Source organism: Apteryx rowi, unplaced genomic scaffold (genome assembly GCF_003343035.1).
Source record: "Apteryx rowi isolate R43461 unplaced genomic scaffold, aptRow1 scaffold_2, whole genome shotgun sequence".
NCBI lineage: Eukaryota > Metazoa > Chordata > Aves > Apterygiformes > Apterygidae > Apteryx > Apteryx rowi.
In genome coordinates this window covers 6,747,427-6,774,893 of record NW_020448307.1, presented here as the reverse complement: position 1 = coordinate 6,774,893, position 27,467 = coordinate 6,747,427, and the positions used below count along the sequence as shown (strand labels likewise).

The 27,467-nt window shown below is 49.5% G+C and overlaps 1 protein-coding gene across 1 annotated transcript in view; it reads left to right on the top strand.

Annotated features, from left to right (window-relative positions):
• The window catches only part of MGAT4B (alpha-1,3-mannosyl-glycoprotein 4-beta-N-acetylglucosaminyltransferase B), a 51,896-nt gene that overhangs the window by 14,631 nt on the left and 9,798 nt on the right, over positions 1 to 27,467 (top strand). The window contains exons 2-6 of the mRNA XM_026063464.1: positions 20,621 to 20,800; positions 21,529 to 21,669; positions 22,814 to 22,947; positions 24,945 to 24,991; positions 27,316 to 27,429. Coding sequence (XP_025919249.1) covers positions 20,621 to 20,800; positions 21,529 to 21,669; positions 22,814 to 22,947; positions 24,945 to 24,991; positions 27,316 to 27,429 — 616 coding nt within the window. The remainder of the gene's footprint in view (positions 1 to 20,620; positions 20,801 to 21,528; positions 21,670 to 22,813; positions 22,948 to 24,944; positions 24,992 to 27,315; positions 27,430 to 27,467) is intronic.

Below are 27,467 nucleotides of genomic sequence, written 5' to 3'. Positions count from 1 at the left end.
CGCCTCTCTTGTGCCTGCGCAGCTACGAGAACGTGTTGCTGGAATACGAACCAGCACGATGTGTCAACGGAAATAATGACTTGAAGGTGAAGTGGCTTGCTGGAATGCCAACTAATTCCTTATTTGAAGCATACCTTCATTGATTTTTTTGTATTCTGTTAACAGGGTTTCTGAAATATACTGTGGGTATATGGTTGCGTTCCTGGCAGATCTGTGTCGAAGGGCAATATTCATGTGCAAGTGCTGCTATGTGAAATATTTGGTCTCTCTTGGCTCCTCTGTCTAGTGAGTAAGCTCTTATGGAAAGGACGAGCAATTTTTAGACCTGTTCTAGGTATAGTCCTTAAAGATTTTTTGACCGTGTAACTGAGAAGAGCTTCTGAAAAGGTGTAAGAAGACACAAGCGTAGACTGGCCACCGGAAGGGTGTCTCTTTGCCTAAAGAGTGCTTTCAGTCTGCTCAACTAAGCAAATTTAAAGCTCCTGTTTTATGGATTATGGGGTCTATCTGACTGTTTAGGCTGCCTTCTAGCTTGTTTTGAGTGAAGACTGTTCAAGTGTGAAAAAATTGTTCAGGTTCTTTAAATTGTGTCCTGTCTTTCGGCAAGAATTGCAGAGACACTTGCAAAATAAACCAAGGAGCGATGAACAAAAGCAACCCGGGAGTTTGAGCCRGACTTGGTGGCACGTGCTAATGCTTTATTTCTGCTGCCGAGTGGCAAAAGTAGTTACCTCATGTATTTCTGGGGTTAGTTACATGTTTTTTTGCCAAACTCGAGATGGATTTATGGACATTTTAGTTCAGACTGATAGCTCCAGAGGCCCCAAAGCAGTAAGATGATGATGGTAGCAGCGGGCTCACGGCGGGGATCATGCTTGCAGGGAGCCCATGCAGCGGCTGCCGAGGGGGCGTCCGAGGAAGCATCCCTGTGTCCCAGTGCTGAGGAACTGCACCAGGGCTGGCGTGGCATGATATTGCCCCGTTCACCCATATTTCCTCCAACAAGACTCTTGGTGTTGAGCAAATGGTCTGTGCAGTAAGAAAGCCCTTGCCAAAGCAGCTGTGGGCAAGCAGCAGTTAACGGTTAATTTGCTCTGCTGTTGAGCAGATTGCTTCTCCCCTTGTGTAAACCTGGGCAGCGAAGGGACAGGAGGACAGGAGTTACAGGTCACACCAAAATCTGCTGCTGTTGCAGAAGGAAGGGGTAGATTTTTATGKTTTTTTGCGGCACTTCTTTTCCGACTTCGTAAAAAGCTTCCTTTTTATAAATCTCACAGGCTTTATGGGCTGAGTGCTGTAACTTTGAATAGTTCCTGGGAAAGTGATGGTAAATTTTGACCACTTACAGCTGATGTCTTCAGGTTCTTGAGGAGTCTGCTCTCTGTTTGTGATGTGTTTTTTTTACTGCTTTTAAATGAGTGATTTTATATAACTTCTGAGTATTGGCAGGCTTACAATCACGCTCTCCTTTTTTTTTTTTCCTTTGGTGTTGTTTAAGCCTGTTTTTTCCAAAGGAACAAACCTTATGCCCTTCATCCTAACAGGTTTCAAACCTCTAGTCTTGTTTTAGCTAAATCGGGCATGGAAATCTCAGAGGCAATCTAAAATCCTTCAAGTATTTTTGAAAATAGCCAGGTAGGCAGAAAAGAGCTGGTCTGTTGGAGAAACGGCTGTGGTATGAATTCCTCCGGCAGGCTGCAGAAAATCCATACRCAAGCCGTTATCTTAAGAAAGCCCCAGCCACAAGAAGTGCTTTGATCAAAGCTTTCAATTGACTACAGGATGCCAAGGCGTCGGATTYGTTAGCCCTTGGAAGCGCCGTTCACTTTGCTGCTCTCCAGAAAAACCCTACGAGAAAAGAGCAGAAAAATTCCRAATTATTTCTAGGAACGTGGCATGCCTCGGTTTCCCTCCTAGGCTTTGCTCAGCTTGCTGGGGTTCATGGAGTTTCACGGGGCCGGCGCTGCGGTCGGACCATGGAGGAGTAGCGGGAAGGGAAAGACCACGGAGATGGACAGGACCAACAAGGAGAAAACGAGGGGTCTAGAAAACTGCTGTTTGCTGCACTGGCCAACTTCCCAGCATCGCCAGGGTGGGTTTCCTGAAAGAAAGAAAATGTTGTTCCCCCCCCCCTTTTTTTTTTGGCAATAGCTCCATCCATTTTGCTATTCCTAGCTATTGCTAATGCCTCATTCTCTAATTCTTGTTGCTCCGACTGCTTTGTTTTTCCTCGTTGCAATCAAGATAATGCAAGACAATATTGCACTAAGAATTTCAGCTATTCAATTACCTTTCAGAAGTTGACTTAATTGGCTCTTTAAGTGATAGCGCTCCATTGTATGCAATCAGCACGACTCAAGGAGGGAGCAGGAAGAGGATAAGGACTTTGTTTCTAATCAATAAATAAAGGTCTTTGAAATAATGCTGCTTGCAATTTGTATCACTGGTTAAATTACACCGAAGAGGATCGTCTGTGTTTGTTGTGGAGCACAGCTATAAGGGAGTAATAACCCTTTGCTCTCAGCAAGTGTGTAGACTATTTTATTACGTGTTTTCAGCAAATCCAGTTCTCCCCTTGGGTTTTTCTCCCCTAAGTATTACAGAAAGCCAAACGAAAACGGCTGCTGAGCCTAGCACAGATGGTTTGGAAGAGTCTAATATGTGATGACTAATCATTTATTTTGCACCTCATAAAGTATGCAAATGAATGTGATACCTGGTGATAAATAATTCAAAATGGAGATGCAAGGCAAAGGGAGATTATAGATGAAGTGAATATACGGTAAGCAAATTAAAATAAACGAGCCCAAAAACCTAAGCTCTCTCTCAAGCTGTGGTCCACAGGCGCAGCTTCTTGTTGGTGCATCCTTGCCAGCAGGGCTTGAATTCAAAGGACTTCTGGCCGGCAGGATTTGTGTAGTTTGCAGTCAGGGTTTGGCCAAAGCTGCTCATCTCCAAAGTGCCTTCCTTCACACAGTCCTGCTGCACCTTCGGTCATAACTGGGTTTATTCCTGCTGCGGGGAAACTTTGCCAAGCACATCAGGTCCCTTTAGATTTTCGTTAGAGGAGCAAAAGTGATTAGCCGTTCATAGTTTTTAAACCTAAAATTAATAACCGTAATTAAAAGTGCATTGGAATCAGAAAGGTCTTGGGATCACAAGAGGAACACGACTGAGATCCACTCATAGACCCCGATGTGTGTAATGCTGCTTCTGCCCAGAGAAGTCCAGCCCCTCGCCAAAGCCCCCTCAGTAAATCCGTCCCCTCCCGGCTTGCGAGGACAACGYGAGCGCTGAACTCCCTGCTGAACAGCTCTGTAGGGCCACAGGTTTCCATGTTTATTTTTAAATACCCGGTACACTTCTGGGTATGCCACACTTTTCTTTGTGCTCCGTTTCCAATATTTTTTTTGGGGGGGGGGGGTACATTTTGGTTGGGGGAGCGACTAATGGATCTTCTCCRTGAGAACCACCTTGCTCAGACCAAGCTGGTTTCTAAGCGGTTCAAGGTCCGTCCTCCTTTGCTCCCTACCCCGTCCTAGCAAGAGGTGGATAAACGCTCTGGGGGGTGAAGTTCTGCCTCTGTCCCTGACATTGTGCTGTGGGAGGGGAGACGGCGGTGATCCAGATTTATAACGCGCCAAAGTGCAGCTTTAAGACCGTTTCAGGTACYGGCTTGTGGGAGTTTTCGTGAAACCGTGGCGGTGAATTGAGCTTGTCCCTCCATCAGCTAAATGGCCGAGGAACGGCGATGGTTCAGCTCCGTGTTAAGTGCGCTCTTAAATTGCCAGCAATCCTCTCTTCGCAGCCGCGGGACTGTATCGCTTGAATTAGTGCCCAGACACCCTGACAACGCTGTTTCTGCTAAATTGAGGGTTGGGACGGTTTTGCCGCGGTGGAGAAGTGGAACTGAGTGGTCATTTGGTGATGATAGTAATTGCAGCATCAATGTAGTTTTACCGTCCAAGTGTTTCACTGACGATCCCAGATACTGGCRTGCTTCCATATGGACTTTCTGGGCTGCCACGGCACTGTGTAGCCAGATGTGGCAACCGCTGGTTTGTTAGGACTTTTGTCTGCAGTGGGCTAAGCAATACAGGGGAGGTAGGGTGAAAGAAACAACTTTTCTRTTATAAATTCAGCCTGTGGCTGCCGTTGGTCCTGGGAGAGGCTGCTCGGCTAAAGCCTGGTGTATTTTAACATCTGCCTGTGAAGAAGGCAGGAATTATCTTCCAAATGCAATTTGCTGTGCTGCACTGCCAGCAGGGTTGKKTTTTTTKTTGTTGTTTTTTTTCTGAGTAGCTCTTTTTTGTGAAATACGACCTGAGAATTTGTACTGGCTTAACACTTAAAACGTAGCCAGGGGACGATGGAACATTCGTCTCCGCTGTGCTCGTTTCTGCCGTAACGAGACGTTGCCGTCCGTCACGAAGGACGGCGCCTCGGAGCGCGGCGAGCGCGCCCGGCTGTCTTCTGCTTGCTCCATTAGCCCCTTCTGAGCTCCCCGGTCTTTACGCGCGTGTGCTTTTCTGCTTGTTTAATCCTGCCAGCTGCTCTCCTCGTTTGAAATCCATTTCTGTAATGCTGCGTATTACACAAATTTGGTGAAGCTCTTAATGCCGGTAGCGTGGGTGGGAGCGYGGCTCGCCCGGCGAGGACGCTCCGGCTTTCTCGTTTGCAGCCCTGGCGCGGATAGCTCTGCGCCGCGTCCCGCCGAGGCACTGAAACGCGGGCAGCGCGGAAGAGTAAAGTGTAAGGAGCGCTATAAACACCTCTTGGTTTGGGTTTTACGGCGCCAAAGCGCAGGGCGAGCGGTGCGGTTCGCTGTGCCCCGCGGAAGGGTGACGGCTCTGCCCTCGCCGGGTGCTGGCGTGTGCTGGGTGTCTGGTGCAAACACCTCTTCTGGTTGTTTCAGTCCTTTGAATTTTCCCATGGCAGCTTGCCTGGTGGAGGCGAGCGGGAATGTCCTTAGCAGTGGYGCAGGGGAATGCCCGTTGGCTTTTTTTTTTATTGTTGTTATTATTTCTAGAGAAGCCACATGAAGTCCATCCAGGGCCTCACGGCAAGGGCTTAAGTAATTCTCAAGCATGCACGTAACCAACGTGTAGGCAGTGCAATAGGTGACCTGCTCAAAGCTGAGTGTGAGCTTACATGCTTGTGTTAAATTCTGACTTAACTATCCAGTTGCATTAAAAATAAAAAGGAACCAAACCATTCTGGCACACTCCGAGAGCTGCGACATTTGGAAACGCTTCAGTTTCTTTCTCTTCCCTTTCCTGACTTCTTCCCAAGAGTAGTTGCAACACTTTTGTTTCTTAGTATTTTGCCCTGATAATTACTTCCGTGAAGACCCACTGGGATGGGTTATCCCACAAGCAGGATTATGACCTTAAATGGGAAACAAGCTGCTGGAACAGCCAAAGCTTGGGAAAAATATTATTGTGGGAAAGCGAAGTTGATAGATGTATTCCGTTTTGTGGAGCTGTGCAGKCAGGAAACGCTTGTTAGTGTGCAGAGGAAGTATTTGGGCCTTCTAACTGCTTGTTCCATTTTTCTTTTAATTATTGTTAAAATAGAAAAGCATTCCTCTAGTAAAATACTATCTAACGCACCCTTTCATAAGCGGGWCAGGAGGCACAAGAAAATATTTGAGGAAGAGGGGGAGAACGGTCTTGCTTTATGAACTCTAATTTATTTTTTGGCTTCTGTTCCTTCCCCCCCCCCAAAAAAAAAAAAAAAAGTTCACTCTCAAATCATTTCACATGCCATCTTCAGAGCAGTCCAAGACGGACTGGATTTGGCAGCCTTGGGCACCTGACCCCCTCCGACTCCTCCGAAATTCCCAGCTTCTGGTATTGAAACAATAAATGCCGCAGGGCTGCGGGGTCAGGTCGCTCCCTTGCTTTTATGTTTGCTTAATAGCTATAATGACAAAAAACGAAATACAAACATGGGTTTCAAACGCCCCGGTTTGCAGCTGCTGCCGGCGGTGGTGCCGGTCCTCCCCAAACCGCTCGAGCGACTCGTCCGCCCCGGCCCCGAGGGAGCGAGGGGGGCGCTCGGCTCGGCTCGGCTCGGCTCGGCCGGCTGCGGCCCCGCTGCCCCGAGCCACGGCGCTGCCAAGTCTCTTCCGACGGTTTGGGATAAATAATCCAATTAGAGCTCGCGGCTTATATAACTCTCTTGGCTTTAGGAAGCAGCCTGGCTGACTAGGATACAAAGCACATCTGGAAATGGAGTGCTAAACACACTGGTGCAGCCTGAGCCAGAGCGATTTGGACAGCCTTGCTCGCAGGCACAAGATGTCCTTTGAACAGCAAGATGTGCGCACACGCTCTCCTTCCTGCAGAAGTCGGAGCTGGAGTGCGCTCCTGTTCATAAATCACTGCCCTGGCTGGAAAACGTAACCATCTTTTCTCCGTCCCCTTCTCCCTTGAAAGCTGATGTGGCTCCTCTTTCTCTCCAGCTGTGGAGGAGCTGAACAAAGCGTTAATGGGACCGGCCAGTCTCCGTAGGATGGTGGCAATAAATAACACGGATGTTTAGGTATTTCTGAGGTGGGAGGAACCTCTGCGATCAGACTTTGTGTGCGACCCCCATCATAGGACTTCTTTTGAGCTGTTTTTTGTTTAAACTGGAGTATGACTTAGTATATAACTGGAATGTTGCTCAGAAGGAAMGATCGCAATTTTTTAAAATAATCAAATTCATTATAAGCCTAGTAATTTCTGCTAACGGTTAATCACCCTTGCTATTAAAACATACGGGGTTTTTACATCAGCTTGAGGGTGGGGGAAAAAGAAGAACTCAGCAATTCTGTATTTCATGTAGTGTACCCAGAGCAAGCTTAGAAAAAAAATCAGTGCATATTTTAGCCAAGCACTCTTAAATGTCTGTTCTCCTGTTGATATTCATTATTCTCAGTGGGGAGGTTATGGGTGTTAGCAGCACAATGAATTTCCCTTCATGTATAGTGATACGCTCTTATAGCTTCCTTTTATAGTCTRCTGGCTGGTGTTAAAGTACAGAATTTATTTCTGTTTGCAGGTGTTCAAGGCTGTTTTAGCACCCTGGCATCCTGCCTGTTCCTCTATACCTGCATGGCGCCGTCTGAATCGGTGTGGGGAGTTGGTTTGGCAGAGGGAAGGTTTGGTGCGGTGGGGTGGTGTAGCTGGGGCAGAGCGATGCCGAAGCAGCCGCCTGGTGCGAGTTTGGCTCTGCAAGTGGTTTGGCCGCTCGTGCGCGGTGTCCAAGAACACGCACCCGTGCAAGACCCGCAGCACTGGCAAGGTGGTGCAGCGCGCCCGAGGGGCTCTGCGTGGAGCCTGTCCTGGGCTGTGCCAAGCTAGCGTTAGTAAATGCTCGACTCAAGCTGCGGGATCACCCGAGTATGTTTGCACAGCGGGTCCGAAGGTGCTCAGCATCCTGGCACCCCACCACTCTGGGGGCTGAAGGGTTTCCTCCAGTTCCTCATTTAAAACTAAGATACTTCTTCAAGTATACTGATTTATAAGGCTATCAGAATGCTACTGTTTTAACCAGGCTTTGGACATGGCCATGGGAGTCTTCTGCAAGTATCTTCATAGTCGTAAATAACTATGTACAGAGTCATGACGTTATAGTTTATGCATTTCCTTTTTTCATGGTCATAAAACTAAATATCAAAATCCTTTGGGAAACCTTCCTGCTGTCATCATCGCAGTTATTCCCCAAAAATGGCAATGTGTCTAGAATTGCTTGTCCCAACCCTTGACAGAATCGGAGCTCCCCTCCCTGCACTGCCTCCACTGAGAAATGGGTTTGCTGGAAAATTACTGCCTCCATTTCTTCCACCTTGCTACTGTAGTTGACAGGCTGACTGCCCTGTCCTCATGTTTTATCCCTAAAGAAGAAGAAAATTGGATTGGGTTTTTCACAGCAATACCCAGCAGTGATCCTGAGTAGCCAAGCTGAGTTACGAGTGGGAAGCTGGATATGAAGGTAAGTTATTAATAGGGGACTTACCTAGAGTAATTTCTTTTATGGACTTCTCACAAAGGCACTCCAAGAGATGACCCAAATCCTGCTCAAACGACAACTTTTAATACTAGAAGAGACGCCGCGTAGCCCAGGCGGCTGGAGAGAGATGGTTTTGCACGCGGTCTTCTGCTGCGCCTGGGGTACCTAGAGCGCAACGCGTGCAGGAACAGCCCCCCGGGCATTGCCGCCGAACAGGGAGCCTCTTTGTGCGGAGGAAACAGGGCTTCGGATTGAGCTCTCAATGCTCGGGTTGCAAGTTTCGAAGGGCAGTTTCCATCCGGGTGAGTCACACTGCTTGTTTTCACCGTGCCGTTCAGAGACTCATGTCCCGGCTGCGGGATTTTCCCTGATTTTTGACCTCCCAGGCGGCTGCGCTGCTGCTGCCTGGGCTGGCAGCTGCCGTGGGACGCGACTGCTTGCTCCTGGAAAGCCCTCGCCGCGGCTCTGACACCGCTTGTTGGGTGCAGCTTTTGAACTGCCATAAGGAGACGGGGATTTTTTTCCTCCTTGGAAGCAGGAAGCCCATCTTGCATTCGGCTGAACGGGTCAAATTGAATTGCTCTGTAACATGGCTTCCCTCTCGGTGTAAAGTCTGGAAAACGGAGCCACGGCAGCCCACGTAGCAATTAGCATTGCCGTATACGTGCCACCGGTAAAGGTAACCGTGTGTGAAATATTGAAAACCCAAATGCATTTAAATAGACGTGTTCTGAGGAAATGGGATGTGTGAACTGCATATTGCTTTGTATTTTATTTTCCTTTATYTCTTTGTGAGAAGCATCCTGTCTCTGATTTAATCTGTATCCTGCACTGAACCCAGGACTCTGCTTACAAGAGCCAGGGACTAAACAGCACTTTAGGAATGGCCATGAAATAAAGCCTGAATACTGTGGTCCTGCAGTCCGAGGCTGTAGGAAGCACACCTATTTTGGAGGTTGCAAGCAGCACRCCGTATGGATTGGTGCATTGCCTTCAGGCCAGCGTGTAGACCTGACGTTGCAGGAAAGCAAAACCTCTATGGATGTGGTTTCACAAGCCATTTAAACTGCTCGCAGTCTGGGCTGCTGTCCAAAAGGACATCCTAGCCCTGATGCACATCCCACTTCCTTCGCGCCGGCACGCAGAGGGCCGTAAGGCCGGCGGGTCGGCGGGATGAGCGGGCCGAAAGTTAAGCCCTCGTGCTCGGATGCTGAATTTTTCAGCTGGATTGGCTCACGGGTACGGCTGATCAGGCCTTACTGCTGTTTCGGTCCCTGTGTTTTTGAGCAGCGAGAAGTGAAATTACCCTAGCGTGCTGTTTCTGGCAGAGGCTGGTTGGGAACTCCGTCTCGTTTGCACTTCTGGTGAAATGTTTTCTGCAAGGGGAAGAAATAAGGTTTTTTTTGCACCCTGTTTCTAAAGCTAGCTGCTGTGGTTTTGTGGGAGGGGGCGTCAGCATTATTTGATAACCCTTCCTCATGTTTTCTTGACTGCTGAATGGGAAAAGGGAGCAGCAGGTCGTCTTAGTCTTTTCGTGGTATGTTTTTCTTCCCAGGGATTATCCTAGCATATAAAATGAAACGAGAGCTAAGATAGCATCAACACTTATAGTTGGTCTGAGTGTGCTTTTTAATGGCAATGCCTTGTTTTTTCTCTGGAGAGAAGAAAATGTACCCCATTAAGTGTTCCTGTTACAAGCTTGCACCCTGGGGAATAAATATTTCAAATATTAATGCTGAGTAATTTTTAAGAGGTTTCGTATACATTTTATTTTGAGCATCCTGCAAATGACTTAAGGCTCCTAAAACACAGTGCAATTCAGATCAGCTCATCCCATGATCAGGTGGTTTAAAAATCTGCTTCTACCCACAAGCACCATTGTGCATCTGATCAGGCATCGGTACAATAGGGAAATTGTAGTCGGGTTGCTTCTGCGTACCTGTAGGTAGACAAGATGTACAATTTACATAGCGAGACAGTGGAGTGAAGGGAACACTCTAAAAATCCTTTCACTCTCGTACAGTTGCATGCATTACAAATGAGTTACTCTTTTGGAAAAAGAAGTAAAACCTGACTTGCATTGAAGTTCACTGCTATTAACATAAATGGAGCCAGRGACTCCAGCCAGAACTTCTGTGATTTCCTTGATATCTCTGTGACTTAGTGCATCACTTTAACTTTTCCATATGTGTTCTCTGATTTTTAATACAGAAATACTTTATTTTGCTGTTGTAAAATTATTCCATATGCTCAGCTCTGCCAAAAGCGTCATATGTTATTGATTAAACAAATTCCCCATGCTCCAGAACTTCTGCTGTTCTGAGTCTGCTGGTAGCGTTAGTGGAGTGATGACTGCAATGGTCTTTCTTGAAAGGAGATGAGGAAGTACAATGTCCCTGCACTTACTGCTGCTTATCAATAAGTTACATGTAAATTTGAAGAGTGGAGCTGATTTTTTTTTTTCCATCTGCTAATGCTGTATCTCTCTCAAGATGGGCCAAACTAGTCCATCAGCTGCAAAGTGTCAGTGGCTTGTGTTCATTTGAGCGGGGAGAGGAAGCGATGATGTTGCTGGATCGTAGTAATGTGGGGAGGAGAATTAACAAGAATTTCATTTCGACTCCTTCACAGGCAATTAGCAATAGCTGCTGCTGGAGAAAGGGTGTGATGATTAACACACTGACCTTTGCAAAGATCAGCTTGCCTTCTTGAAAGGATTCCTCTCTGGTCGACTTGCGAGAGAAGCAGAACCATTAGTGGTATGGCACCAAGCTGGGTGCATGGGTGCTTTGGGTTTTGGTGGATCGAGGTCTCTGTTTCGTATTTTATATAATTGGGTTGAAACAAGAAGGGGTTTCCTCTTGGATTGTGAGGCCATTTGCTCGGCTTGAGGTTTTCCTGTTGCTTTAAAGCACCGGAGGTGACCTTCCTAGCAGCCGGTGGAACAGAGCACCTCTGCACACCCTGGGCACCAGCAGCTTCTTTGGGGTTGTCCCCGTTCCTGAGCTTTTACTCGCTAGCTTTGGTACCTGTTATGGGAACTGTAGAAGGAGAAAGGGAAAGAAATACAGTCAGGAGGTTTGCAAGTTGTGAGAGCAAAGTGAATGTGATTTGGTTTTATTGCATGTGACCACTTGCAATCCACCGTGAAGCTGGCAGTCACGAGTGACAAGTAAAACAACCCATGGCACAACCAGCGCCGAGACTGATGTGCCTCGTCGTCCACGCTATCTGGCTGCCACAGTATAAGCAATGTAAATGTAAATGCATTTGCAATACCTGAGCACAACACACATTTTCTGCTGTGAGGTGGTATCACGGATGGTGTCTGTTATTGCTCCCCTTAGCTGCATCTGAGGGCATTTGCCTTGTCTGTGTCATGGCAGGACAGTGCATTAGGCACATGCATCTTCTTTTAAATTGCACACAGGACTGCTTCGTTAAGGGTGACCATGCATATACATTCCCATCCTTTGGCATTTCCATTTTTTCCCTCCTTTCTTTCCACCCCGCTCCCGAGTCTGCCTGGGTGTGTGCGGGGGGTGTTGCTGCTCTCGCTGCTGCCGTTGCTAATGTCACCCCACGGACAGAGCAGCAGGCTTGCGGCAGGGATCGAGGAACCTCTTAAATCAGCTTTGCCACACCAGAGGAAATAAAATAGAGGAAATAACCCTGTGGGTTACATTCTGTACCCGCGTGTGATGTGTCCCCCTTAAAAATCCTGTAGAGCTGCAATTATTTCCAGGTTTAATGGCCCATGGTTTCTGTAATGTTTTATTTTGTTCACTTTCAGCATGTTTTTATTCCCTAATCAAATAAAGAGTATTAAAAAAAGCCCAACAAGAACAAAGCCTTTGCTTTCCATGTGAGAGAAAATGCTTAGAAATCTAGATTTACACTATACAGGTAAATAATTAGATTGCTAATGAATTAGCTTTGCTTTGAAGAAGGAAAGGCGCAGTGTTCCTAATTAAGTTGAGATGCAGGAGGAGAGACATAGAAATCCGGGGCTTCTTCCCAACCAATGGGAAAAAGGGACCCGCCAAGGCAGATGGGAGCTGGGGACCGGCGAGAGTGCCACGGCGCGGAGGTGACTTATCCCACGTTTTGAGGTCTCAGCCCCATCTCTTGGTGCCAACGTGCTTGAAATATCTTCCAGCTCTTCAGAGCTGTTTACATTCCTGGTTTCAGCGTTTTTCCGTGGCGGTGAATGCAGCAGTGTAATACGCTTTTTCCGTGCGACGCATTTCCTTTTATCAGTTTCAAATTAACAGTATTTTAAATGAATGGTCACTTGTTCCGTGTTTTGAGACAGAGCGAACGGAGGTCTGTGATATATTCTCATTCTGTCACTCCATTTTATACGCTTTTCATCATGGGCCCTATTATTACGCCCATGCTAAAATGATCCCAAATTTTTTTCCTTCCTCCCAGAGCACTGTTTCTTCAGTCCTTTGATCATTTCCATCACCCTTTTCTAAAGCCCCTTTTAAGTCTGTAATAATACTCATTTTCGGATGAGGTGAAAACTATTCCTGGATTAGGCAGCATCATTTTAATAATGTTTTAATCCTCACACCCTTATTCTCCATCCTGTTCACGGAGCAGCCGAACATCTTGTTCGGCCCCATCGCCGTCCCCCTTCCTTTCCCGGGCTCGCTGCTACCTGCAGAGCAGCAGCCGGCACCGAAGGCGCTGGGGGGCTCTGCTCTCCTTCCTGGTTAATATTGTTAATTAAGAACCACGTGAGAAATAGCTTGATTTACCCCCTCCCCATTCATTTGCATCCATCAACTTTGACGTTAATTTGCCGTTCTGTTGCCTTCTTGCCTGGTCGTTGTGTTCGTTCCTGGTTTCGACTAACTTATCTCTGCGCCATCGCTGTATTTGGCTCCGTCGCAAATTCAGCTCCTTCTCCAGATCCTTAATAAATCTATTGGATGCTAGTTTTAATACAAAACCTTCAGGCTTCCTCTTGATAGTTAACCTTTCGCTATGATGAAAATTGACCGCTTAATACTGTGTTCTTTCTGTTTTGATCAATAGCAGTATTTGGCCTCTTCCCTCACTTCTCCTCCTGTTTTTGTGGCAAAGTGAAACATCGTCTCATTTGACAGTCTCATTAAATCCCCTGAACAGGTAGATAAAATCCCAGAAAAAGCAGAGGGACTGGTTTCTTCTGCAAAACCTGATGCCGGTTTATACCTCCCAGGGATTTCCTTATCCGTCAGCAGTTTTGTTTGCGGCGTGGTAAAAAGCAGGGGATTTGCACGGATGTTTGTGCTTTCTGTAGCATCCGGTTGGATTCAGCCATGGAGCTGGGCTGCAGCAACAGTGCCCAGACCTTGCTCCGCAGGGACCCGACAGCGGTCTCACTGCTTCTGCCACCTTCCCTTCCCTCAGCTGGAGATATCTTAGGCGTAGGTGAGAAAAGGGTGAAACATCACCATCTAGTTTGTTTTTAACTTCCGAATTGCTACGTTCCTACTCCAGAGCCTGAATCCCTCCTGGATGTTTGTGCACACACACGCCCTTGCACACGCTCATCTCTTTGGAAGTGAGATTTGAACGTCCACCAGCCGCACCGTGGTTCACTATCTCCTTTGCGGGAAGGCTGCCTATCCCCATCCCTGAAATCTTATTCCTTAAGACATTAAAACCCCCCAAATCGTATTTTTGGAAAGGCCAGGTGGAATGTTTTCTGTACTGGATTTGAAATGTAAACATTTGATTCTTCTTTGGAGTAATGAGGCACAGTGGATGGGCATTTTCCTCTCTCCTTCGGAGGATATACGTGCTGAGACAACATGAAACTCCGGTGAGGACACGTGCCACGGGAATATATCCTAAACCCACCTCAGCGAAAAGAAACGGTGACTGAAGGGGGCCAGAGCTGCCTGGATGGAGACCATCAGTTAAGAGAGTCATTGCATTTCCATCTCCTTGCGTGGGGCTGCTGAAGGTTGAGATGTTGCGGCTGCGCTGCGACATGCTTTGAGATGGTGGCTTAACCAAAATCTGTTGTTTGGCCCCAATTCAGGTACGCCAACCATAGGTAGTGCCTAAACTGAAACAAAACCTAAATACAGGGCAGTGGGAGAACATAAGGAACTGACCTATAGCTGCTCTCGGTTGAAGCCTCTGTTTGACTGTACAAGCAATGAGTTATTTTCTAATGGACGGTTGTCATAATAATTTTGTTTGTAGAAATATTGGTCCTTCAGCCCAGTCAGGTTTTCTTTAATCCCCAAATCTATTTTTGATCACTTTGTTGACCAGCTATTTCAGAGCACGTTTAGGTCTGACCTGGGAAACCTGCCGGCTGCCTCCTTTCTTCCCTGCCTGCCTCCTTCGACACCTACAACTATTTCCCCAGTAAAGATGATAGCACTAATGACTGTACTTTTCATGTGATTTTATGGTTTGGTGTTGACCACAAATTATAACAGTACTCATGTAAAACGAAGAAAGAAAATTGAGGTGTATTTTTATAAGCAGTGGCCAGAAAATGTCTATTTTGACACAATATCCGGGTGATTCAGCGCACGGTGAATCCGTAAATGTCCGATCGGGTTTTCTGAATAGCTAAAGCATCTGCTTGGGATGTGGCGATGTCACTGCTCAGTCGTTCGTTCTTTTTATCAAGATGGAGACGCGTCCTGCCAGCCTGCCCCAAGGTGGAGGTGACGTCTCTGGACCGTGCAAGACCTCTGAGCCGCACATGCCAGCTGGGCTGGGACTACCAACAGCAAATCGCTCTTTCCCGCTAAATAAATAATTCATTGAAGCCAATTTCTGCGATCTGGAAGCGTTGCAGAAGGCCAGGAGAGGTTTTTGTTCAGAAGGGAGCCGCAGGCCGTGCGAGGAGAGCAGGGGCACCGCGAGCCCTGGCTGCTTCTCCGGCGCCCCGTGGGCGTCCTGGYGGTGCTTGGTCGCTCCTGGAGCCTTTGGGGAGCTCCAGCCTTGGTCGCAGATGCTGACCGCTCCCGGAAATCGGGCCTTGAGCGCCTTTGATTTGTCCCCAGTCGTGTTTTGGTGCTCGGTGCCTTAATGCAAATGAAGTTCTCGGTGGATGCCTGTATCCTAAACGATCAAAATATATGTGATTTTAAAATATGAATCTGGGACTGGAAAAAACAATCTGCTGGCTCACGAAGCGAGAGGCTGTATACCTCCAATCTTACTTGTAAGAGCACGGCTAGTGTTTCCTTAGACTTTGCTTGAGGGAAAAGGCTTGTTCAGTCCTCCTCCTGCCTGGCAAGGGCAATGACGTTTTGTTTTGGAGGTATTTTGGGTGCTGACCCGCGCCCTCTTTTTCTCTCCCCCCTACTTAAGTCAATCCTCTCACCGTCTGTCCTTGTGGACTGTCGCAGCGGTTACCGGCAGGTCCGGATGCCCCGGCAGAGTTGCTTCCTTGTGGCTTTTCGGGTTGCTTTCCGTTTTTGCTTATGGTGCGTCTCTAAAGCTGATTTCTTCCTTCCACACCCAAATTAGCAGCTGGCAAAGTTTTGCTTTTGATGACATGGAACGTCTGTTTGGAGTTTTTACTGCTGCCTGCGTAACCTTGCAGGGTACCTGATGCCTGTCTGTTACGCTAGCCGTCGCCTTGCCATTTAAAACAGGACTAAGCTTTTTCACATTTCAGTAGCCGCATTTAATTCACCGACACGGCACAGTAACTTCTTATATATATTTTAACGGTCCTGTGAAATTACATTAGCAATATACCTAATGAGTGTTGCAGGTCCGTCAGGGCAATCTGGAGTGTGATGTGTGGAAGCCGCGCCAGGGCTGTATAAACCGTTAAACATCAAAACATAAAATCACTAATCGTAATCTAACTCCAAGAGCGCCTTCGGCCCGGGCCAAAGCTGGACGTTTGCAACGCAACGCATGGGYGCAGCAGAAAAGCAGCCCGGCTGCAACCAGGCGCGAGGGGTGAGCTGGGGTCAAATTACTCGCCGCCGGCTCCTTTTCCACTCTTTCACCGTTTGCATTTTTGGATAATGTAGGCTGCTTTACTGAGGGCCTTTTTTTTTGTGTGTGTGTGTGTGTGTGTGTGTGTGTACCCTGCAGTTCTCTCAGGCCTTTGCGCTCTGGAAGAAAACACGTAGTAATTCCAGAGCAAATAATATCTGGAGTTAGTTAGTCCTCTGCGTTGCAGAGCTTGAGTTGCGGTTGAATTGCCGGTGAGTGTGCAACCTGCATCCACATTAGGTGTTAGCAGGTTACAGGACCGGGGCACAGCGCGTAGTCAGGAAATGCGGTTTTATGCCACGTGCAAGTCTTGTAGGTGTAATGGTTATTAATTAGGTGCGTTTTAAATAAAACAGAGGGTCATGGTCTGTTAAGATAACTCTCCTGTAGGAAGTTTAGTTTTCTGCTCTCGGTTTGGCACATGAATCAGGGACTTARTTTTCTTTCGGCTGTTTTGGCCCTGGAAACCAGTGTGCTTGTGTTGACTTCAACACTTGCAACAGATTGGTCAAAATTCACAGTTGCTCTCTTGAAGCCAAGATTTTATAAAGACAAATAGTTTAGAGGTTTGGGGATTGTTTTTAGTTTTTAAGCAAAGTCTCTCGAAAGTCTTCCTAATGAGAAGCAAATGCAGTTAGCAAAGCCTTTGAATTTGCTTTCGAGCGGGGAGGGAAAGCTCCGACTTTGGCCACCCGTCCGCTCTGCTGGGAGAGGTTGTCTTCAAAGAACAAAACCAAAACTAATTGATCCTGAAATGTGGACGTATTTAAAATGCACAGAGGGCTCCCCGGGAGGTTGTAGTGTGATTTGAAAAACCAAGAACGCAGAATTATGAAATTTCTGACAAATATGTATGGGGATGGCCCTGGGAGACTTCAAGGTGGGGTTTTATCAGCCCAGGCCTGGTTTCACACCTGGCTGCTGTTTTGGCATCAGGTGTTTTGCTCTGACTCGAAAACTGAAAGCGGGTTGATGGAGCGCACCCAGGCGTCCCAGCCCTGGCCTCCGCGAGCAGACGTGCTTCTCACTAAGAGTCGCCTAAATAAGAGCAAAGCCGCAGGATTCGCCACCATGGAGAAATGCTTTTTTTGTTAAATGGGTCCCGTAGTGGCCGAACGAAAACGCTGGGAGGTATCGCAGCGGGTCGGTGTTGCGGAGCCCAACCGGTATATTTTAAGCCCAAAGCCATGTGTTATCTCTCAAGGAAAAGTAAACCATGAAGTGAGATGAGCCTTTTTTTAATATAGTCCCAGCTAGGAGTTTCWGTCCTAGAACACTTGAGTCTTAGGATGTTTTAAGAGCTCTATTATCCTTGCGCTTGGAGGGAATATAATAARTATGTAGACAGAGAATATTGCTGCTTCGAAAGGTAAGTGGAGGGTCTGGGCTGAGCTGACACTAGCTGAAAAATTTGTTCAGCCTGGTCAGCAGCAAATCACTTCTGTGTCCAAACACGCTTTTAGGTGCGGGAGCCGGTTTCTCCCCCCGATCGCGGCAATGCCACGAGGAACTCCCTGCCCGGCTCGGGTTTTGCCTCCGACCGTTGGAGCCGTCACCGCGAGCGCTCGCCACCGCCTTTCAGATTTCATGGGATTTTAACTGAGGAACAGCAAGGCCGCTAGGACACCGCGGGGCGAGAGCGCCGGAAACAAATGCCGTTTCGCTTCCTGCCGTTAGCCAGCGGAGCAGCAAGCGGTCGGCTGCCCGTCCCCACCGCGGCGCGGGGAAGCGCGCGGCTCCGGGCTGCAGCGGGCAGGTCGTTAGCGACTGAGTAATCAGCGACATTTCCCTTCCCCGCCTGACGCGAACCGGGCGCAGCACTCCGGAAAAAGCCATTAAGTGCCGAGCTTTGCCTTCGCCCTGCTCCGGGTAGGGCGGGACACGGTCTAACGTCGGTCTCCAGCTGTTTGGTCCCCAGGTGATTCGAGCATCCCGCAAACACAGTACCCTCCACTGCTCCATGGAAAAACAGGGAGAGAGGTTTGCTCCTTACCAGCGTCGATAGGTGTAGCTTAGTTGCTTTGAAAGATATAAGTAGTAAAAACTATAAGCTAGAATATTTTGCAGCTAAAAGTTGTATTCTTGTGATTGCGTGAGAGGTACCATCAAGTGAAGATCTAGCACATCTGGAGTACACTGGAAGTACGAGCTCCTCCAGCGAATTCCCGTGGCAGCTGGGTGTTAACCTGTTTTTTCCAGTGGTTTTTAAATGATTTCCATTCTCACTGCCGGTGGAAAGCGAGACGCATCGGGCAGGAAAAGGGAAAGGCCGCGGTTGTTTCTGCCTGTTCCCCTCCTTTCGCTGAATAAGGCCTTGTCGGATGGGCGGTGTGGAGCTTCCTCTGCTCCCTCCCCCTGCTCCAGGGACTACGGGAAAAATACCTAAAGGCCGAAGGTTAATAGCAGCCAGGCTGCCTTGTGCRAGGGTTTTGCTGGGTTTGAAGCCGCGAATCTTCACGAAGGTCCTGGGAGGGGGGAAGAGACCCCGCGGGGAAAACATCCGCTGGGCAAAAGCATTGGAGAGCGCTTGACTTGGAAGCGGTGTTGTCTTGGAAACTCCCTGCTTTGGAGTTGAGTACATTTGATCTTCAAAACTYCCCCCCCCCTTTTTTTTTTCTACTTAGCTTTATAGACACAAAAATAGAGATTGTTAATGCAGTCGGTGTGTCTTTCTTCAGTGGCTCTAATTTATATTTAGCCCTGTGTCTGGAAGCTCCAGCAGAGCATTTTTGGTCTTGTTAGGGACCTGCAGAGCCCAGCTGATCCCCGAAAGTCGATGAGGAGCCTGCTTAACTCAGTGCTGCGACAGCAAGGTGAACTTCATAAAAACGATGATTTCAGTGAAGCTTTTCTTTTGCGCGGTGGTGGATCTTTCTCGTGCCCAAGTGGCAGGTCCCAGTTACGATATTATGGGCGAGAGCATCACCCAGCTATGAAAGCTTGAGTCACTCTTAACCTCTTACCATTTCAAGCTTGCTCCTGTTTTGAGGGTGACATCCTGGCCGTGTTTGGGCTACAGGTCTAAAATGCAGTGGATAACCGTGCTTGGAGCATGGTCCTGCGAGATGCGGCCTTGCACTCGTTGTAAACACATGAGTGACCGGAGATAAAAGTGCATTTTTGCCTGAGTATGCAGGTTTCATTAATAACAGGGTAAGAAACGGCACGGGAAGGTTCATAAATGACTAACTGAATCCGCCCCCAGCTACTGTACAGTTAGTTACGGCTGAAGGCTCCCAGCAGCTTTAGTGCTTAAAAAGGGCATGCTGATGCCATGTTGCTTTGAAATAAAACGGCTTTATTACCCTATCAAAAGTTCCTCGTTTAGGTATTGTATTTATGATGCAKCCTTAAGGCGCGTGCCCGAACACTTCCAGCTCTGTAAGCGTCCAGGCGGCTTGTCGCAGGAGCTGCCCTGCGATGTTCTTCCTTCTGCCTTGCTGCGGAGGGATTAGATTAGCGTAAAGCTTTGGCTTTGGAATCTATTAGGAGGCTCTTCCGAAGCCGGGCCCGAGGCGCCTTGGCTCCTGCGTTGGGTCGGGCGCTGGGATCTGTGTGTTGCCGAGGAAAGGCCAGGATGGCATGCGCTTGGGGCCGGTTTGCAGACGCCCTCCCGAGCTTGTCCGCCCTCGGAGACGGCTCCGACCGCATGCCCAAGCCTTCCTGGGGCCCTTTCCCATGGAGGCACCGTGCCAGCCTCTGGGAGCAGAAATTGCAGGTGCAGGTGTGGAGACACCATTGAAACTGGGACCTGCGAAGGATTTTTTCTTTCTTTTTTTCACACCRGACTTGCTCCTCCTTGGCTGCCCTGAGAGGTGTGAAAGTGTCATGGGATGCTTTTTGGTTTTACTTTTTTTTTTTTTTTTTATTAGCGCTTCTCTTTCCCATTTTTGCACACCTTGGAGCAGCTTGGCGCATGGGGCTCCACTCAAATGCTCTTAGACATGTGCTCTTAAACTCTTGCCTTTGCATACCTCGGGGGAGCTAAAGCAGGGAGCGAGGCAATTAAAAATGTGTATATTCCTTAATGGAGCCTGGTTTTAACAGGTCATCAACAGCAGTACTCTCAGTTCTTCTTCACTTGACTCAAACTCCCGGCGGCTTGCTCCAGCGGTCGGCGTCTCACGCTCCCTAGCTTCAGGAGCTGGAGAGAGATACAGAATATTGCTCTTAAAACTAATGCCCGCAGCTGAGTCCCCTCTTCTCAGTACGTCATTCAACTTATTTTTCACTCCATGCTTTGGTTACATACATGCATATATATGTGTATATAACCAAGTCATATTTCTATATGACCTGGAAACTCAAGAAAAATGGAAGTAGGCTTTTAATTATAGTTCTGCAACTGAAGCTGCCCACAGGCTGGGGACTGCTAGATCATTCGTTGTCAACACGCTCGTGCGAGCGAGACGTACGTCTCCCAGATGAAAGGGCTGTTGCTCTCAGGGACGCTTGCTGCGAGGAGCGTGACCGTCTCCGGAGGGGAACGGCTCTCTCTAGCGGAGCCGGTCGCGTGCTGGGCCACAACCTTCTMAGCGCGTGAGCGTTTTACGGGAGAAGGTATGAATGATGAGCCTCGCTCCTGTGGCTTGAGACTCCGCAGAGCAAGGAGGAGTAAAAAGGTCTCTCTCTTTGCCATCGGCAGGTGACGTTGTGGATATCTATCAGCGGGAGTTCCTGGCGCTCAGAGACCGCCTGCACGCCGCCGAGCAGGAGAGCCTCAAGCGCTCGAAGGAACTCAACCTGGTCCTGGAGGAGATCAAGAGAGCCATCTCCGAGAAGCAGGCCCTGCGGGATATAAACCGGACCTGGAGCAGCTTATCTGGTGAATAACACAGACGTTGAGGATCTCGGGCTGTTTTGAAGCTGTTGCTAATGAGGAGGTAGAGAGGTGTGCGTGTGCGTGCGTGTGCGTAGGGCGCAGACAGGACGGTGCTCTTCTCTCCCCCGGTGCAAGCAAACCAGGGAGTTCAGATGGCCTGAGTTTTTTTAATTATTATTTAATGCAACAGAGTTGGGAACTCTTAAACTCCCGTGTAGCTAGTGGTGCATATGCATCATCAAGCACTGAGATTTGCCTCTGCAGATGATATTTGCTAACTTGCTCGCTTACAAGCTTTTTTTTCTTGCAAGTCATACATGCCATTTCCTATGGCTGTACTGAATCCATATGGAAAATGGATATCTGAGGAGAGGGGGGAGGAAAGAGCTAGGTTGGCTGAGCACCCTTTGCCTATTTATTTATTTATTTATTCACTTCTTTTAAGTTGCTCAGTTGAAGAAAATTGGATCTGTGCAGAAAGATCTGATTTGATCTTCATTTGATCTTCATTCTCCCCCCTCCTTCCCAAATATTTTGGGACTTCTTTAAGGCCCTCATGGCTCCTGCTGAACTTTAATTGGGTTTGTGGTAGCATGTTAAAGGTTGGCCTGATTTTTTTTTTATAACCCAGCAGTAGTCTCGGGTGGCCACACTGCTCTAGAAAGGCTTTTGCCTTGCAGTCTCTTCCTACATACCGTTCCTTGCATATTGATTCCCTTTTCCTTTTTAAGACGAAACCAAGTTAAAACTGTGGAATATCACCAACAAGAATGTGCTGCACCTTCCCACCATCTTTCATCATTTGCCACATTTGCTGTCAAAGGAGAACAGTCTGCAGCCAGCCGTGCATGTAGGACAGGGGCGCACTGGAGGTAAATGGGAATTAGTGCTGCTTCTGGTGCTCTTCCTCTCACTTAGTGCCCGTTCCTCCCCTTTCCTCCAGGCCTGGCTGATGTGTGGCGGTGAGCAGGACTGGAGGAACGGCTGCATGCTTCATGCAAGCTTCCTTGTTGTGGTGGCACCTGGGGTGGATAAGCCATGTGACATCTGCGGTCACGGTGTACAGGGGCATGCTCTCTGTGCTTCTGACCAGCACTAAAATGTTCTCGATGCTTCTGTCCAGTGTTTTGTGCTGCTTTCCATTTCCAGAGTGCTCTAGATTTTACCTGGAAGGTGGTCAGATAAAAGCACAGTTTGCAGTGCATTTCATGGAGACTTTAACCCGTTTTAGGAGACAAGTCCAATCTGGAGTAGGACTTTGGTTACTAGAAGTTCCCCCCACCCCTAAATCCCAACCAAAGCCAAACAGCTGACTTATCCCTCCTAAACTGAGGTGCTTCTGTCCATGGGAGGGATTTGGAGAACAAAGTTGGTCTTGAAGTTACCATTCGTAGGGTGAAAAGGCCCCGAGGAGGGGGAGGGTTTTCAGGCATTTCCTTAGGCATCAGTCTTTGGGGAAGAAAAGAGTCTCCGATTGCTTTCTATTTTTCATAAAACAGCACAAAAACAAGCTTCTTTCCTGATTGGGCTCGTCCTGAGTTAGGCACAACTATCGTCTGGTCGTGGCCATTTCTGCCTTGAAATTCCCATGCCACAAATTTCCCAAATCAAGGCTCAGCCGGGCTGTCAGTGGTTCATGCCAGGCTGCTTGATGTCAGAGAGCCTTGGCTAACGGCCCTCGCGGGTGTCCATGGGGACGTACGGTGTGTGAGCAGCAGGTCCCGGGTGCCCTGGAAGCGTCCGACCGCGTGTGCGCGCCCAGGTCCCAGGCGAGGCCGATGAACGTGCCCGGCCAGCCTGGTGCGTCGGGGATGCTGTTGGTCAGTCCCGGGGCCGTGGGACAGGAATAAGGGAACCCCGTATAGTCCAGGCACTCACTAACATATTGGTCACGGTTGGTTTTTAACGACAGAGCATGGCACCAAGCAGGTAAACCACAAAGTAGTCATGGGGACTGAGCAAGATGTCTTGTCTCTGCACAACCCCTCTCTAAAATCTTCTCTTGGCTCTGAGCAGTGTCCGTCGTGATGGGAATCCCCAGCGTGAAGCGGGAGGTGCATTCCTACCTTACAGATACCCTCAACTCCCTCATCTCCGAGCTCACGCAGCAGGAGAAGGAGGACTCCGTCATCGTTGTCCTCATCGCTGAGGTAATGCAGAGCTTCGCCTGTTTATCCCCTTTTGCTGGCCCCCGTCCCGTTCCCCTGCCCGCCGCACTCGGTGCCAAACCGGACGCCTGCTTGTCTGAAGGTCACGTCCACTGCTTACCAGGGCAGATAAGCCCGGCCTTGGGCTGGTGTCCAACCAGGATCATTAGATGCATCCTGCCCAAAATGAAAGTGTGGTTGGGCTGCAGAGGTCGGGGTGCGAGCGGGCAAACGAGTCGCGTCAGCCCCTGCCCGTGTGGCACGTGTGCTTATCTGCTGGTGCGAATCGTGCTGGCTCTGGCGGGATGCTCCAGCGGTTGTTGACCGAAGCGTGCCCGTGTGACTCTACCTCCAAGTCTCTGCGAGATCTCGAAACCCCTCCTGCAGTAACTTTGTTTCTCGGCCCTACCTGTAAAATAGCACCAAACCCCTCCAAACCCAACAGCCCGCTTATTTGGGGCTGAGACCAATATGCTGCTTTGTGCCAGTGTCTGGAGCCCAGAATCAGTTGCTGAATCCAGGGGCTAAAGAGCCTCGATACATTAATCCACAAGATCTGCTTTTATCTATGGGTTTATATGGTTATTTTTCTCCATGACTTTCCCCTCAGGATTATTTTCTTGAGCCTGAAATGCATTTGTCTTAATTTCCAGAAATCCAGTGAGAAAGATAAACCTCAGTGACATGTTACTGGGAGCAGAACACAGATAGTGTCTGGTTTTGCTGCCTGTTTACCAGTAATTTGAGTAGCATTTGACTTTCGGGTCTCTGGCTTATATTGGCATCCAAGGGGAAAATGTGCTCTTTAGGCGGGAGAAGGCGCAGTCCGGAGCGCTGCAGGAGAGGCCAGGCCGGGTGGTGCGTGCCTGGGACGAGGTTTCCTCCYGGCCACTGTTTGCCTTTAAGGCAGGACAAATTTGTTGTCTGCTTTCACAGCCGCTAAGCCAAAGCATGGGAGACTTAAAGCAGCTTGACCAAAATTGTCTCCTGTGTTTGCATTGGAGCAATTTGGGCTTTTTTTTCCAGCTGAATTGGAAAGATGGTATGCCCTGTGGTTGAAGGACCGGACTTTACATGTGCACCTGTAATATTTTGGGTGCCCGGTCCTCTCGCAGAGGAGGAAAGGGCGGTGGAGGGTGGAGAGGAACGACGCGTTTGCTGCCCGGAGCGAGGGCCGTCCTCCCTCCCTGTGTTTTTCTCGTCACTGTTTTCTTGGCACCTCTTCCCACCTCTCCGACGCCGCGTCCGCGGACCTGCCCGGGCTCCCGGTCCCTGCCCCGTGATCGATGCAACCATCCAAAGCAACACAGCCACCGGGCAGCAAGCGCGGTTTTGCTCCTGGATCTCCTGGCCTTTATTTTGGATTTTGTTGTCCCAGTCACCGTGCAGACGTTTTCAGGGCTGTGCCCGTCYCCGGGTTTGTGTTTATCCCGCGTATAAACAGTGCTGTGCAGTATCGCTAACCGTGGCCTCTGAGCCGTGCCAGGTTGCCAGGCTGGTTGTAGGGGCAAACTGTTGTTTTAGGAAGCAGAGTGTTGAAATGAACCTGAAATGTAAATGCGCGCTTATAAATAGACCCCTCTCTTCACAGAAGGGGTGGAAATCCCTTTCTGCCAAGAGTGTTCATTTGGACGAAAGCCAGTGTGTACAGAAGGAAAAACGGCCCAGAAGTTAACACTTTAGGCAAATGAACATCCCTGGCGGAGAGAGACGTGCCAGGAGAACACGTGGGGAAGAGTCGCAGTGTCTCGAGATCTCCGACGTGCGTTTTGACCCGYGATGCTTTGGGTTAATATTGGCCAAAGAGGGGGGCTGGTGAGAAACTGCCAGAATGGGGAGATGGTTCGAGCGGGAGAAGCGGGTAAAAGGGGAGACGGAGAGAAATGAAGACGATGCGGCGGTGCTGACAGCGTGCCTGGGGCGTATTCGAGGTGATTTCGGGGACAAGCTGGGGCAGACTGAGACCGAGCCTTCTAACGTTGTTTAACTTCTGTTTTCAGACAGATGCACAGTACACAACTGGAGTGGCAGAAAATATCAAAAACTTGTAAGCACGTCCAAATTACTCTGCTGGTACGGTCTGCGCATGGAGCAAGGCCAGGGAATGGCTGCATTAAAGAGCAAACACATGCTTTTCTGCTTCCCTTTTTGTGTTTTTGCTGTTTGCTGTGTTTTTCTTTCTGTTCTTAAATTCTGGCCTGGCTTTTTCATGGCTGCTTCCAGTTTCTGCTTGTTCTGCACTGTATTTCATCCGCGGCTTCCCAGAGGCTGCTTTGTGCTTGCATGTACTTAACGCACACGGCCATGCCATTTCATTTTGCTCTTTCTGTCCTCTGGCGCTGCGAGAAGATGGATTATTTAGATTTACAGTAATCCTGGCAATTGTGTCTGCGTGCAGTGCAGCCCTCTGCCTGCGCTGCCGAGCCGGAGCAACCRGACGGGGCGATAAGCACAGCCCGACGTCACCGGCTCGTTTTGCTCTAAAACCCGGATCCCATTTTTCTTCCTGCTCCAGCCTGTTTGTTTTTCCCTTGTTCTCGCCGATAGCTGCATTTTTCTCGCAGTCACTCCTGTTTACATCCCGGGGGGGCTCAGCGGCTTTYGCAGCGCTGCGGTTGCTTCGCCTGAGCCCGTCCAGGCAGGAGCCTGCGACGGGTGATTAGCAGCGAGCTGGTCCAGGCATTAACGGCGGCGGCAGCGGTGGTGTATCCACCGCTCCRCGCCGAGCCAATGGTGGGAAAGGGGCCGGGACGCGGGGCGGCGAGGCGAGGCGATCCGGGGCGGCTGGCGCTGCTCCGGCGCCCGCGGGAGCGCGGCCCTCCATCTTGCCGCGCGCGGGCCGGCGGCTTTCGCCTCCTTCTGCCTGCTGGCAGGAAAACGCGCTCTCGGCGGATAATGGCCCGATTGTCTGACGTATCCTGCTGAAATTACCGGGCGCTGCCAGAGAAAGCGCCTGTCCGTAGAAGGCCCGAAGCTTTAATTGACTTAACGATTTTATTTCTCGCTGTCCCCCGCTCCCCCCCCCTCCCCAGCGCCTCCGGCCCCATCCGCCCCCAGATTCACTTAAATTATTTTTCTCCCGAGCTGAGCGGAGGTGGTGCGGGGACACGGCAGGCTGGGCTCGCGGCGCGGCGCGGCGGGGGGAAGCGGTCGCGGCTTCGCTGCGGATCCTGGCGTCTCAGTGAGCCGCTGCTGCCCAGGGAGGGGAAGGTTCAAAAACGTTAGCTGGAAATTTTACCCGTCCCACGGAGGGAGGAAGGAAGGGGGGAAAAAAAATGATGAAAAGTTGTTGTCATTCTCCCTGCTCTGTCTCCCTCTGCCCGGGACAAACAGAGGAAATCAGCCTTGCACCGGAGGCTCTCAGAAAGGGCAGAGTAAAAATAACCATTTTTCCCACTTATCTTTGCACTTACAGTAATCTCTGGGTTTTGCTTGCAACACTTGCGTACCTACAAATTTTTCAGATGAGTGAGATTTTTTTTTGCTTTAAGTTTGACTCTTTAAAGGGTTCTTAACTGCGTTACAGGGAAAATATATGCTGATGTTATCAGCGTGAAGGAAAAAGGTAGAATTCCTGCTGGCTGTCCTAACTGCAGCACAGCGCGGTGTTTGAAATAGCTCATCAGAGATGCATAACCTAATCCCTGCAAAATGGCTTTTAATTACTGATGCATTTGGAAAATCTGTAAATGCCTGTAATGCCAGCAAGTTCTTTTTTTTGGCGTACCAGTCTGCAGGTCCATTTAATCCCGTGGAAAGTACATGGTGCTTACGGCTTCTCTTTAAAACTGACCCGTTTTTTTTCCAAGTGCAATAAATAACAAAGGCCGATCTGTGGGTTGTTTGGGCAGAAGCGAATCCAGCTGGTTTCTCAGTTTTTCCACTTCGGCCGTGCTGCTCCCGCCGCCTTTTATCTCAGCCGTCCTGGGAGTCGCTCTAGACCGCGGGACGTCCGTCCGTGTGGCCTGCTTCAAAGCACGTGCTGGGACTCCGCCACCTCCAGGACGGTGCCGCTTCCCTGCAAACCGGCGGCGGTCCCCTGCTTTCCTGGCAAACTGGCTGCGGAGAGCAGAGGCTGGACAGGGACCAACTCAGGGGAGCGGGAAAAACAGTCGAGTTTCTCCCACGGCGGCGAGTCGTTTCCTCCCGCTGGCGTTCGGGGCGCTGAGCGTGCTGCAGCGCCTGCGGGTCGCCCGTCCGGGAGAAAAATCCGTGCTGCGGGGCCGGCGCGCGGGAGCARCCTGCCGTCCGTGGGCGCGCGGGAGCCGGGTTGCGTTTGGCTCTGTGGCCCTGCGCTCACCCAGCGGCTCGGCCGGCGGCGTGGCGCGTCGGACGCTCAGGCACGTGTCTCCCGCCGCCTTTCTCCCGCAGATTCCCGAGGGAAATCCACTCAGGTCTGCTGGAGGTAATTTCCCCGTCTCCGCATTTCTACCCTGATTTCTCCCACCTGCGGGAATCCTTTGGGGACCCCAAAGAAAGAGTCAGGTAAGACTCAGCCTAAAACCGCGCAGACCCTGAGTTAA